This window comes from Podarcis muralis, chromosome 12, assembly GCF_964188315.1.
Source record: "Podarcis muralis chromosome 12, rPodMur119.hap1.1, whole genome shotgun sequence".
In the NCBI taxonomy this organism is placed as follows: Eukaryota; Metazoa; Chordata; class Lepidosauria; order Squamata; family Lacertidae; genus Podarcis; species Podarcis muralis.
Genome location: NC_135666.1, coordinates 35,270,015 through 35,284,323, shown reverse-complemented (window position 1 = coordinate 35,284,323; position 14,309 = coordinate 35,270,015). Strand labels below are relative to the sequence as shown.

The 14,309-nt window shown below is 43.6% G+C and overlaps 1 protein-coding gene across 2 annotated transcripts in view; it reads right to left on the bottom strand.

Annotated features, from left to right (window-relative positions):
- Window positions 1-14,309, bottom strand: part of DNAH11 (dynein axonemal heavy chain 11) — a 157,638-nt gene that overhangs the window by 80,470 nt on the left and 62,859 nt on the right. For both annotated transcript variants that reach the window (XM_077937002.1, XM_077937001.1), the window contains 3 exons: window positions 4,655-4,803; window positions 2,114-2,264; window positions 1,200-1,331 (listed from right to left, as the gene is read on the bottom strand). In XM_077937002.1, the coding sequence (XP_077793128.1) occupies window positions 1,200-1,331; window positions 2,114-2,264; window positions 4,655-4,803 (432 nt within the window). The remainder of the gene's footprint in view (window positions 1-1,199; window positions 1,332-2,113; window positions 2,265-4,654; window positions 4,804-14,309) is intronic.

Here is a 14,309-nt window from a genome sequence, read left to right as displayed (position 1 = left end):
TAGGTTTTTTGGGGGGGGTATGTAAATTGTTCAATGTACATAGCAAGTTTGATGGTTAAATACAGGCTTATAAAATTATTCAAATTACATGAAACTATGAGCTTCTTTATTGCCCCAATGATGGTAACCATTTCCACTGGGGAGAATGAAGAACTTAGCTGGCATCTTCCTGTGAAAGACCAAACCAGATATTGAAAATTCTATGTCAAATAAATTAATTGCTTCTGCACATTGTTTTAGTGGCCATGAACATTTCCCTTACAGATTAAAGAAGATGTGATAAACATCCCAAACTGAACACCGTGACGGAAACAAGAGTGCACGGAAACGCTGTTTACCTTCCCGCCACAGTGGTACCTATTTATCTACTTGCACTGGCGTGCTTCTGAACTGCTAGGTTGGCAGGAGCTGGGATAGAGCAACGGAAGCTCACTCCATTGCAGGGATTCGAACAGCCGACCTTCTGATCGGCAAGCCCAAGAGGCTCAATGGTTTAGGCCACAGCACCACCCACGTCCCACTAAACCATAGATCATAAAGACAGCACAGTCTGTGCTGTGTCATGTTTCCTCTTGGAACCCTGGGTAAGTGCCTAGAACCCCTGAAATCTTGCACCACTTGGAGATTGGGTTGGTGTGCAACAATATGTTGATACTGCTCAAAGTGCTCGAAATTCCTTCTTCAGTGGCAATTCTAATCAGCTTCCCTGCAAAAAATTTTCATTGCCGTTTTCTCCTTGCATTTTAGGATTTAGAACCCCAATTCTTCCTTTCAGCAATTATGGGAGGTTAGTGATCCAAGACGTTCGGTCTTGGGCTTTGAGCCCCAACACAAATACCGTCTCCAACACTTGAGACTTCCATCTGATTCTCTCACAGTCAAATTAGTGGATTTTCACTATGGTTTCATTGTACATGTCACAGAACAGATCACAATCTACCGGTCAATCGTGGGGCGTCCCTGATCAATTGTATGTGATCCCGAGCAATGCCCCCCCCCCCAAAGTGCTAAACTTTGGTGAATTCTCCCCCCCCAAAAAAAAGCTCAACAACTTTGGTCAATCCAATGGGTAGATCACTGCCAGTTTTTTTATCGTGGGAGTAGATCGCAGTCTCTTGGGAGTTGGACATGCCTGTCATAGAGGAAGAGAAGAGTTTGCTTATCCGAGTACAGCTCAAAGCAAACTGCTTCCTGCCTACCTGATCTTGAAAGACGGCACCTCCAAATGCCCACACACAGGCAAAGGCAAAATATGTCTCATACAGTTCTCTCGGACCATCAAGGGGCACATTTTCTGGAGTCAGTAAGCAGTCAAGGAGAGAACAAAGTGTCTGTATAACGAAAGAGAGCAAAAACAAAACATTAAAAATATTTTGCAGGTTACGAGTACTTAGGAATTTGACTTATATCAAGTCAGAACACTGGGCTATCTAGTTGTACAGGGATTGGCAGTGTCTCTCCAATGTTTCAAGCACGGGTGTTTCCTGGACATTCCCAAGACCGTTTGCATACAAAACATAAAATCGTAGAATTGTAGTGTCAATAGGGACCCCAACCGAACTCCTGTAATGCAGGAATATGCAGGTGGCCCCTGATGGGGGTCAAACCCACGACGTCGGCATTATCAGCACCACACTCTAACCAACTGAGCTAACTGCTGCTGGTTAACATGCTCTGTTTTGTAGCACTGAGGTACCAACTCCCCAATTATATAAATAAACCTGAATGTAACTCTAATGAAGATTACACTGAAGACTTTTTCAGACACCTGGAAATAAAAACACAGCATCATGTGGGTGAAGCTGTCCGTGGTAATCTGCTTCCATACAACTGTACATACATAGTGCTCATTTATTGTCTTTCTGTCTGTATCAGCTCCAATCCATTGCAGAATTGTAAAGCTGAAGGCGCCACAAGGATCACCTAATACTACCCGTTGCAATGCAGGAATCCTTTGCCACACATGGGGCTTGAAGCTGGCTTGTAGCATATTTGTGTTATTCATTGCCTTTTTATATGTTTTTTGTAGTACACTTTGTTGCAGAAAGATGGGTTGGTTACATAAATGAAGACAATGGTGATAATAACAGTATCTGCACAAGTAAAAACATACCTGAACCATGCTATTCTCAGGGATGGGCGTGATCGTCTTAAAGTTAGTTTTGAGCTGATCTAAGCATGGAGGAATGTATTTATCAAAGAGAATTGTCAAATTGGCTTTTTCAGATTGGTGACTCCTTGTCTCTATCCAGCTTGCAACGTATCTGAAAGAAAGAAAACACAATGGTTTCTGCATAGATTTGCTGGATCAGTGCAGGGACTTACAATTACCGTATTTTTCGCTCTATAACACGCACCTGACCATAACACGCACATCGTTTTTAGAGGAGGAAAACAAGGGAAAAAATTCTGAATGAAACAGTGGATGTATCATTTTTGTGCTTCATGCTGTGGCCACAGACATGTGATCTGATGGTGAATTTGGGGTGGCCCAATCCAAAGATCCTGAGGATCCATGTGGATCCATGCTTTTTAACCACATTTTTGCACCATTGCAGCCCCAGGCAACAGTGGGTGTGTGATTTTTGGGGGGCAGGCTGCTATGTGATCTGATGGTGAATTTGGGGTGGCCCAATGCAAAGATCCTGAGGATCCATGTGGATCCATGCTTTTTAACCACGTTTTTGCACCATTGCAGCCCCAGGCAACAGTGGGTGGGTGATTTTGGGGGGGCAGGCTGCTATGTGATCTGATGGTGAATTTGGGGTGGCCCAATGCAAAGATCCTGAGGATCCATGTGGATCCATGCTTTTTAACCACATTTTTGCACCATTGCAGCCCCAGGCAACAGTGGGTGGGTGATTTTGGGGGGGCAGGCTGCTATGTGATCTGATGGTGAATTTGGGGTGGCCCAATGCAAAGATCCTGAGGATCCATGTGGATCCATGCTTTTTAACCACATTTTTGCACCATTGCAGCCCCAGGCAACAGTGGGTGTGTGATTTTTGGGGGGCAGGCTGCTATGTGATCTGATGGTGAATTTGGGGTGGCCCAATGCAAAGATCCTGAGGATCCATGTGGATCCATGCTTTTTAACCACGTTTTTGCACCATTGCAGCCCCAGGCAACAGTGGGTGTGTGATTTTAGGGGGGCAGGCTGCTATGTGATCTGATGGTGAATTTGGGGTGGCCCAATGCAAAGATCCTGAGGATCCATGTGGATCCATGCTTTTTAACCACGTTTTTGCACCATTGCAGCCCCAGGCAACAGTGGGTGTGTGATTTTGGGGGGGCAGGCTGCTATGTGATCTGATGGTGAATTTGGGGTGGCCCAATGCAAAGATCCTGAGGATCCATGTGGATCCATGCTTTGTAACTACATTTTAAGTGGGGAGTGAAGGAAAAACACAGAAGGGACAAGAGAGCGGTGTGCAGAGAAGCAGCTGGCTAAGAAAGCAGGAGAGGGATTTTACGGGAGGGAAGAAAGAAGGCAAAAGTTTCCACAAACCGAAGCCAGCTTTCTCTCTCCTCCTGCATGTTTTCTGGCTGCCTGCGAGGAGCACGGAGAGGAATTACCGGTAGAAGGAAAGACCTCTGCTTTCCCCTCTGCTTGCCTGGAGGGGAGGGGATTTGCCTGCTCTTTGTTCCGTTTGAGCAAACACAGCAACGAAACAGAGGGGGGTGGGCAGTAAGACCCTGAGGCAGAATGCAGGAAAGCAACCACTTCCTCTTTTCAGGTTTCCCTCTCGGACACAACGCACGGTTGATTTTTGTTGATTTTTGTTCCTGCGCTCCCCTAATCGGCTCCAGGGACCCCCCCCCCCATTCGCTCCATAACACGCACAGACATTTCCCCTTCCTTTTTAGGAGAAAAAATCTGCGTGTAATAGAAAAATACGGTACTTTCCCGTTAGTGCTGAGAAAATTCAGAAATAGTTGCCTAACTGGGTTAAGAGAGCCACAATTGGCACAACTTTTTGCCAAGCAATACCGTCTGGGATGGCAGCAGCACGAAAGGCACTAGGATCTGGGCTTTGAAGTGCTGGGAGCCAAGTGAAAGCGAGTTGCCCTCTGGGACACCAGTTGGCTATTCCTACATTAGAGTATTATTACTGTGAAAACTAATAAAAACAACAAATTGCTAATGTGCAGTAATACTGGAAAGCGACTAGAGAAAAATCCCAGGCTTTGTTTTCTTATTTATTACAATATTTGTAACCTACAAACTGAACTAAATCAGAAATTTGTGCCATCGGACCAAAAAGTTGCAGAGCCCAAAAACCCCAAACTTATTTCTTAGCTATACTCCAACATTCATGTTTACAACACTCTCTATTTTAGAGTTTTGGGAGACTTTGTTAGCCTCGTGGAAACCTTGAAGTCACTTTCAACAACTGAGAAATATAAAAAGGAAAATATAAATCAAGCTCGAGACATCAGATGCCAGCTGTTTTTCCATAAAATTTTGTTAAAGTTGACAGCAGAATGTCATAGAATCATACTCATTGAATTGTAGAGTTGGAAGGGACCAAGAGGGTGATCTAGTCCAGCCCCCTGCAATGCAGGAATTTTCTGCCAAACACAGGGCTCGAACCCACAACCCTGAGAGTAAGAGTCTCAATGCTTTACCAAGTGAGCCATAGGAGGTACTTACGGATTCCAGCCAAGGTCCTGCGGGTTTATGTACAAAATACCTGCCCTAGATACCGTGGCAGGAGTGGCCGTTTTCAAATGGTGTATCTCAAACAGCAGTCTCATGGACGGTGTCAAAGAAACCCGTTCATTGCTAGCAAGAGTCAGCACCTAGACATCAGCAGCACAGAATCAAGTTATTCTGACAGCTGTATCCACTGTTTGCCTTCTGATAATAAATCAGAGAATTGCTATCGTGAAAATATCTGTTAATATTTAAAGGCTATGTTAAAATTAAAATATACTTTGGCCTTCATAAGGATAATTCTACATTCTGAAATATGCCTGGCCACAATTTATATATAAGGAAGGCCACCAATTCCTACGGGGTGAGGAAAACACCAGATAAGCTTATTTTTATAGTTCGAATTAATTTCAAGGCAATTTCAAAAAATACTTGCACATAACTTACAATTGGTTAACTTAGGAGAGATGCGGGACTTCCGGCGAGGCAGCATGGCGGCAGCAGCAGAAGAAAAGAGCTCCTGAAGCCAGCCAGAGTAAAAGGCTCTGGTGACCGATTCCCGGACCCCCCAGAACTGCTGCTGCCAGCACTGCCAACGGAGAGGAATTGGGGGTGCCCGGGCATCTATCAAAGGAGCCAAAACACCCCCCCACGACCTTGATTGAGCCGGAAAGGCACCCGACCCCCCCCCCCAACAGCCGAGAGGAGCTCCAAAACCCGGAGGACAGTGGAACTAACGCAAAGAGGGAGAAAGAAAGGGAGAGAGGAAGAAGAAGAAAGAAAGAAAAAGGAGCCCCAAATTTACCGTTGCTGCCCCCATCTCTGCCGACGGGAAAGCAGAGGAGAGGTAGGTGAGCACGGTGAAGGCAAAATAGGCTTCGGGGAGGAAGGGAAAAAAAAAAACAACGCACGTGGCTGAGCCCTACCGGGAGCTCCAGCGGCAAGGAGAACACAGAGAAGCTGCATAACAAAGGAGACCACAGAAAAGAAAAAACAACCTTCCCCCCCCTTTTTTTTTTTTTTTTAACACCCCCTTTTTTTTAACCCCTTCCTCCCCCTCCCTCCCTCCCTTTAAAGAAAATATATATATACATCTTTCTTATCCCTCCCCCCCCCATATACCTACTTTTACCACTTTTCTTTTTAAAAGAGGGGCCACTGCTGCTGCAGCCACCCTTTATTTGAATCTTTACTTTTATTTCTATCTTTTCTACTCACTATTTAAAGACACACTTTTCCACACACACATCCTCAATTTAAACCTCATTTTATTTCCACCTCAAACCCCCCTCTTAAGATTTAAAATGGCAGTATCCAGAAAACAGCCCTGAACCATCACAGGCCATTTCCTGGGACTGCCACTCCGCCCCAGACTTTCCACTCTCTTTTACCTACCCTCTTTTACCTATACTTTACTCATTAAAAAAATAAATAAATAAATAAAAAGCTCTATTTAAAGACACCCCCCCTTTTTTTTTTTTTTTTACCTTTAATTCTCATTTTTATCTTTTACCCGTACATTTTTGGTTGCTTTTCTGCAGACGGAGAGTGGTGGCGGTGGTTGGGGGGACATATTATTATTATTTTTTAAAAGACAGAGCAGAGCCATACAATTATTCTTCTTTTCTTTCTCTTTTTAAAGCTCTTGTTCGCCTGCTCCTGAGGGGGGAATCTTTCGCCCCCAGCTACGACCACCACTCTCTTTTAAAACAAAAATTTCCTCCATATACCCATTTGGAGAACAAAAAATAACTGCATGGTTTTGTTAGATTTGTTTTTCTTAAGAATAATATTTCCCCCTGGTTATTGTTGTTATTTTTTGCTTGTGGGAAAGTAATTAAAAATGGAGGAAAATTAAACATATACCCTCTAATCTCTTGCATCTCTACCTGCTAACCCCCTTCCCTTTATATGAACTGTCTGTCCATTAGTCTACCCATCTCTGCTTACCTGCCCCCCCCCCCCCCGCCTCGGCGGCACCGCTGAGGCATCTACAGAAGCCCTAGAGAAGTTCTTAAAACACAGGCTAGAAGTGACACAAATGACCACCTAATCGAAACGCTCTGTAAAAGCCACCAGCCAACAAAGCCTGATCAGCTCAGCAACCCAACAATACCCAGGAATCACCACTGCCACAACTCCTAACCATCACACGCCCAACCCCAAGAGGACGCCAAGCCAACCTCAAACCAAAACCATCAGGGAGACCGAGATGACACCAACCAGGGAGATGGCAAACAATGCTAAGATGGTAGCTCCCCTTCAAGATGATGACCACCCAATAACGAAACGAGATCTGAGGGAAATGGAAGCACGATTAGAAGAAGCACTGAAGGCCACAATGGCTCCCATGCAGGTACTAATCAACAATCTAACCTCCAAAGTGGAAGCTCTAGAGAACAAGAACCAAATGCAAGAAAGAATAATAGAACAATACCGGGAGGAGAACGCACGTGTGAACAAGAAACTGGACGAACTGGTAAACCAAATGGAAGCAGAACACAACGAGATGAAAATTAAGCAAGCCGACCTTGAAGACCGCAATAGACGTTGTAACATCCGCTTCCGCAACTTTCCTGAAAAAACAGAGGAGAAAAGCCCAGCGGACCTAATTATACGCTGGCTGAAAAACACAATCCCAAGCCTGAAACTTGAGGCAGAGGACTTGGAGAGGGCTCACAGAGCCCTAAAACCTATGCCAAAACCCAGCGCCCCCCCAAGAGACATCATTGTATGTTTCACACGCTACCGAAAGAAGGAAGAAATATGGCATCAACTCAGAAACTCAAGCAACCTTCGATATGGAGAAACCCCCATTCTGGCCTTACAGGACCTATCGCAGGATACCCTAAACCGGAGGAAAAGCCTGCGCCCATGCACCCAGCGTCTCCAACAAGCAGGGATCAAATACCGATGGGGCTTCCCCTTCCGCCTCATTGTAACAACGAACACAACACAACACATGGCTACCAACATACCCGAGGCCCTGCAACTACTAAAGAACCTTGAACTCGACCTCCCACCAGAATGGAAACCGACAAACCCACCAAGCGACAGCCCCAACCATGAGGAAACAACAGCAAACAACTGGACAATGGTACAGAAGAAAAAGATACAACAGAAGCGGCGCAACAACGCAAACCAATACAGGCAAGCATCATGCTCAGAACCGTCCCGCCGACCATACGACACAAGAAACCAGACCAAGATCAACCAAACCAACTCATCGCAGATGGACAACCCTACAACAACAACAACCCCGGCTGAAAGAAGCAACCAGGAAAAAACCACAAACTGAAGGACTGGTGATTTCCCCCCCTTTTTTTCCCCCTCCCCCCCAAAACATAGATTTAGTTAACACCATCAACACCCCCCCCAGCCCCGCACCCCCACAGAAATCCCCACCCCAACACCAGTCCATACGACCTCAACCACATTCCCCATCACCCACACCTTCAACATCCTCATACTCCATACTAAGGAAAAACAACTCCAACCTTAATAACACAACCCACAATCAGGCTAAAATCTGATACCCAACCAGCACTATGGTGGCACCAGAGCGTACCAGCACCCACATCCCCACCCCAACACACCAACAATGTTGCTCATAATACTGGCAACACTGCTTACAAACCTTATACCTGACAGCGACGTTACAAAGTCACTTCACACTGTCTCGCTGATCACCCCCTATCGCAGACAACAGGGGGGACGGCCTGTCCTTGAACACGGCCTTCCACACCAGCTGAGACCTAGGACCAACTGGCTAAATGCCAGATGGCCCAAAATACCCCAAACAAACACCTATATGACTACATATAGGAAACTCCCTACAACTTACCCCCTACTCTTTAACCCAAATCTCACTCTAATCCTACTAGCCCCCCATCCACCACACCCTAGGTCAGCGCAACCCCACTGGTTCTTTAAACAACACGAAGAGAGAGACACAAGACAACCCGAACGGGTTGGCATGGAATCGCCCCACATAATAGATAAACAAAATGGCTAACCTAAAAGCAATTACATTAAACGTGAGGGGGCTGGGAAACCCCATCAAAAGAAAACGCATCACCTCATACATAAACACCATGAAACCACACATCACCTTCCTACAAGAAATACACAATCCACCCAAAGGCAGCAAACTCCTGAGCGACCCCCGCTTTAGTCAACAGTGGGTCGCACAAGGCTCAGGGAAAGCCCGTGGTGTAGCCATAATACTCAGTAGGGACCTGAACTTCACTGCCACAACAGTCCTCAAGGACAAAAAAGGCAGATTCATTTTCGCTAAAGGGACACTAGATGGCAAAATCAAACTGACAATCGGCTCCATATATGCCCCAAACACGAAACAACTAGAATTCTTCCAGAAAACACTAAACAAATTCCTCTCCTTCTCTGAAGGGGAAGCAATCCTAGGAGGGGACCTCAATCTAAATATGAAAGGTATATCCCTGAAAGATATCCACCCCACAACCCCATGGGCAACCTTCCTCCGAAGGAAACCCCCAACAACCAGGAACTCTTACAAGTTACTAAAAATGCTAAAAAACAGGGGTCTCTATGACATTTGGGGTGAGCAAAACCCGGGAGACATCAGCCATACATTCCAATCGGGACGCCATGATACAGTGTCCAGACTGGACAGCATTCTACTCACACAGGGTCTGATTCCCTCAGTAGAATCAACAAACATAGGTAACATTAAAATCACAGATCACGCCCCAGTAGAAGTCACTGTTAAAATAGGAGAAGGAACACAAACCACCCCATCCTGGTCCTTCAGTCCCATCCTAACTACAAACAAACAAATTAGAGAGAGTCTCACAAAAACCCTCCAAAACTACTTCAAAGAAAACGATGTAAACAATACAACAACCCCCCTCCTATGGGACGCAATGAAAGCGGTCACCAGAGGAGCTTGCATAAAAGAGAAAACATTCCTTAAAAAACAAACCTCCTCAAAAATTAGCAAAATAGAACAAGACATCACAGCCCTCTCATCACGCTACAAACAAACAGGATCTAAAAAACTCCTCAAACTTATAGAACAGAAAAGGAGAGAACTAGACTCCTTAGAAATCAACAAAACAATGATCAACATTCTATACTCTAAACAACGTTTCTATGAATTTGGAGGGAAAAACTCCAGAATACTAGCAAATAGATGTAGGAAAAAAGCACTCAAAACAAGAATACACTGCATCACCAAAAAAGACGGCAACATAACATTCTCCCCCAAAGAAATAATTTCAGAATTTGCAGAATTTTACTCCAACCTATACACCTCCCATAACCCACCAGAGAGGGAAATCGAAAAATTTCTAGCAGGACTGACCATGCCTACCCTAACTGATGAGGAACAGGAATTCATGGATAGCCCTATCACCCCAGAGGAAATAGATGCGGTCCTCAAAAACTTGAAACCACACAAAGCCCCAGGCCCAGACGGCTTCACAGCAGAATTCTATAAGAAATTCAAAGAACCCTTGATGCCCTACATGACCCGCCTATTCAACGACATCATAAAAGGAGGCCCCATCCCCAAAACCTGGACCCACTCCAAAATAGTCTCCATCCCAAAACCACTAAAAGACAGCCTCAAAGTAGAATCATACCGCCCAATCTCATTAATAAACCAAGACTACAAGATATTCACATCAATCTTGGCCAACCGCCTAAAAATCTTCCTACACAAGTTAATAGCCCCAGACCAGACTGGCTTTGTCCCTGGCCGCAATATAACAGACCCCATCAGGAAACTACTGAACCTGATCGAACACAGCAAGGCAACCAAACTCCCATTGACAATTATGTCCCTAGACATACTCAAAGCCTTTGATTGCTTGGAGTGGAAATACATATTAGCAGTACTAACTAACATGAAATTTGGCCCCAACTTCCTACAAATCCTCAAACAAATATACTCCCAAGCCTCAGCAAAATGCAGAACTAACAATATGGATTCTAACACTATAGCTATCCAAAGAGGCACGAAACAAGGATGCCCACTGTCTCCCTTCTTATTTATCCTGGCTCTGGAACCCCTAGCAATCCGCATCCGAGCAGCCACAGACATCAAGGGAGTGGAAATAAAAGGCAGGACCTATAAATTAGGGCTCTTTGCAGATGACCTAATGGTCACAACACCAGACCCCATAAGCACAGCAACCTCCCTAATCAGAGAACTCAACGCATTTGCAATGGTGTCGGGCCTACAGGTAAATTTCACAAAGTCAGAAGCTATGTGCTTCAACACCCCTCCTCACACCCAAAAAGAACTCACGAAGGTCACCAAAATAAAACTTTGCCACACCAAGTTCAGATACCTAGGGGTACAAATAACCAGAAACCTCAATAAATTATACCTCCACAACTACAAGCCCCTGTGGCGACAAATTAACAAAGACCTAAAGAGATGGAATAACATGAACCTCACTCTCTCAGACAAAATAGCCATGATCAAAATGATCACACTCCCAAAACTAACCTACCTATTCCAAACCCTCCCAATCTGGATCCCCTCAACCCAACTTCACAGTTGGCAGAGAAAACTACACTCTTTCATCTTCTCACATAAAAAACCAAGAATAAGCCCCAAATACCTGCACCTCCCCACCTCAGAAGGAGGATGGGGAATCCCCAACATAGAAGCATATTACAACGCCAACCAAATACGCCATATAATCCCATATATACTAGAAGATGAGACAAAACAATGGGTACACCTAGAGAAGGACACAATTGAAAACACCTGCACCACAACATACCCACTCCTCCCAAACAAACTAAAGAAAATTCCCACAACACTTAACAGGTACACACAGACCATGCTCAAAGCATGGAAAACACAAATAGGCAAACTATCCCCAACCCCATCCCCACTAATCCCCCTGGCATACCACCCATTATTCCACCATGCAGCACAAAACCTCCAGATAAAAACCTGGCGAACCAAAGGCTTGTATCGCCTAATAGACTTTTATAAAAATAACAAACCCTTGTCAACACAAGAAATACAAGACAAACTAGAAGACACCCAAATGCCCTGGTTAACACAACACCAACTACATGCCCTCTTAAACAACCCAACAGTAAAATCAGCAGCAACTAGGCCCCTGACAACCTTCGAAAACCTCCTCCTAACAACAAAGGGAAACGGTAAAGGGATGGTATCCGCAATATACAAAATACTACTCCAAAATCTCGCAAATCCCCTAGACGCAATCAAAAATCAATGGGAGAATGACATAGGCTATGAGATAAACCCCACTCAATGGACCAGAATGTGGTCTAAACCCCCCTTTAAATCCATATCAACGAAAAGAAAAGAACTCACACTGAAACTCACCTACAGGTGGTACCTAACACCAAGGAAACTAGCGCTAATACACCCAGGAACCTCACCAAAATGCTGGAGAGGGTGCACCTCCACAGGCACATACTTCCACATGTGGTGGGAGTGTCCCAAAATCCAACTATTCTGGACAACAGCCATACAAGAAATTTGTAAAATAACTAAGCAAGTAATAGACACCACCCCAGAATTGGCCCTACTAAACATCTTCCAAGACAACAATGCCCATTTACACCACAAAGAACTCATAACCCACCTGCTCTCAGCAGCCAGAAACACCATAACCAGACACTGGAGAGACCTGTCAGGAGTAAGCATGGACCAATGGTATCAAATAGTATGGGAAACAGCCCTACTAGAAAAATTAACTAATAAACTGAAACTGACACGGGGACAAACAGAAGAAGATGCCTTCACCCCGGTATGGCTCCCCTTTATCACACACACAGCCCAACAGGACAATGACAATAATCCACCAACAGCATACAAATCAATATGGCTAACCTGATCCAAAACACCCACCCACCTCACTCACACACGAAAACAAAGATCACCACAGCCAATCACAAGCAAACAATCACACCCTAGGCCAACCCCAACCTCTCTCACCACCAAAGGAACACAAGTGAACAACACAAGCACGCTGACACCAAACTCTACACACATTAAACATAATAGAAACACCGCCACCCAATCCCACCCTTATCCATCTTCCCTCTCTCCACCCCCCTTTCTCTTTTCTCTCCTTTTTTTATTTTTATTTTTATTTTCTTCTCCCCCTAATGCCTCAACAAATGAAACGGATTTGTAAAAATGTTACATGGGGAAAAATATATATGAGGCACTACACTTCTGTAAAACAAGAAAATCCTTAATAAAATATTTAAAAAAAAAAAAAAAAAAAAAAAAAACTTAGGAGAGATGCACTTGTGTGTAGAAAGAGAGCTGTGGTTTACTGCTGTGAAAAATATTCTTAGATGTAAAGTATCAACTCATCTCTCCATACAAGTTGATCTACACAAAGGACTCAATAAGAAGTTATAGATTTCCTCCAGTACCTCCTTAACACTTTTTACCGGTTCTTCTACTGTTAAAACCAGATCATCGGCAAAGGCTTTAACCTTATATTCATTTCGACCAGAACAATTTTGACAAATAGAACAATTTGGACAAATGGCAGGATTTATTTTGAATAGGAAGAAAACTAAAATGATTGCTAAAAATATGGACCAAGATATGACAAATAGAATGCAACAACAGACAGAGATAGAGGTGGTGAAGAGAGTTAAATATTTGGGAATTTGGGTGACCCCCCAAAATATTGATTTATTCCAAAATAATTATATACCAATGTGGGATGGAATTAAAAGGGATCTAGAGGTGTGGGGAAGGATGAAATTATCTTTTTGGGGAAGAATTTCGAAGATAAAGATGAGTGTTTTGCCGAAAATGTTATTTTTATTTCAGACAATCCCGGTAATCAAAGGGGCAATGATATTTAAGGAATGGCAAAAAATAATTTCAAGGTATATATGGCAGGGTAAGAAGCCAAGAATACAATTTAAATTGTTAACAGATGCGAAAGAAAGAGGAGGCTTTGTCCTGCCGGACCTGAAATTATATTATGAAGCATCTTGTCTCTGTTGGTTGAAGGAGTGGATGAAATTAGAGAATTTTTGGATTTGGAATTGTACGTAATTGTTGGATTTGGAAGGATTTGACAATAGATTCGGTTGGCACGCTTATTTATGGTACGATAAGAAAAAAGTACATAAAGGTTTTGAAAACCACATCATTCGAAGATCTCTTTTGGAAGTCTGGGATAGGTATAAGAACCTATTAGAAACAAAAACACCGCATTGGTTATCTCCATTAGAAGTGATGAGTGCGAAAAAAATCAATATGAGAGGGGGGTGGATAACATATGGGGATATGATTATTAAAGAAGAAGGAAAATGGAAGTTAAAGCCATATGAGGAAGTTAAAGATTATGTAAATGATTGGTTGCATTACTATCAGATTAATGAAATGTCTAAAAGGGTGATAAAGGACAGAGGTTTTTCGGAAAAAGAATCAAAGTTTCAAAGGGAGATATTGAGTAACAAATTTAAAAAATTGTCTAAAATGTATAAACTGCTGCTAGAATGGTACACTAAAGACGAAGAGATAAAATCAGTTATGATCCATTGGGCCAGAGATTTTGGGTATAATATACAATTAGATGAGTGGATTAAATTGTTGAATGAAAGGATAAAATTTACAGCCTGTACTGCATTAAAAGAAAATATG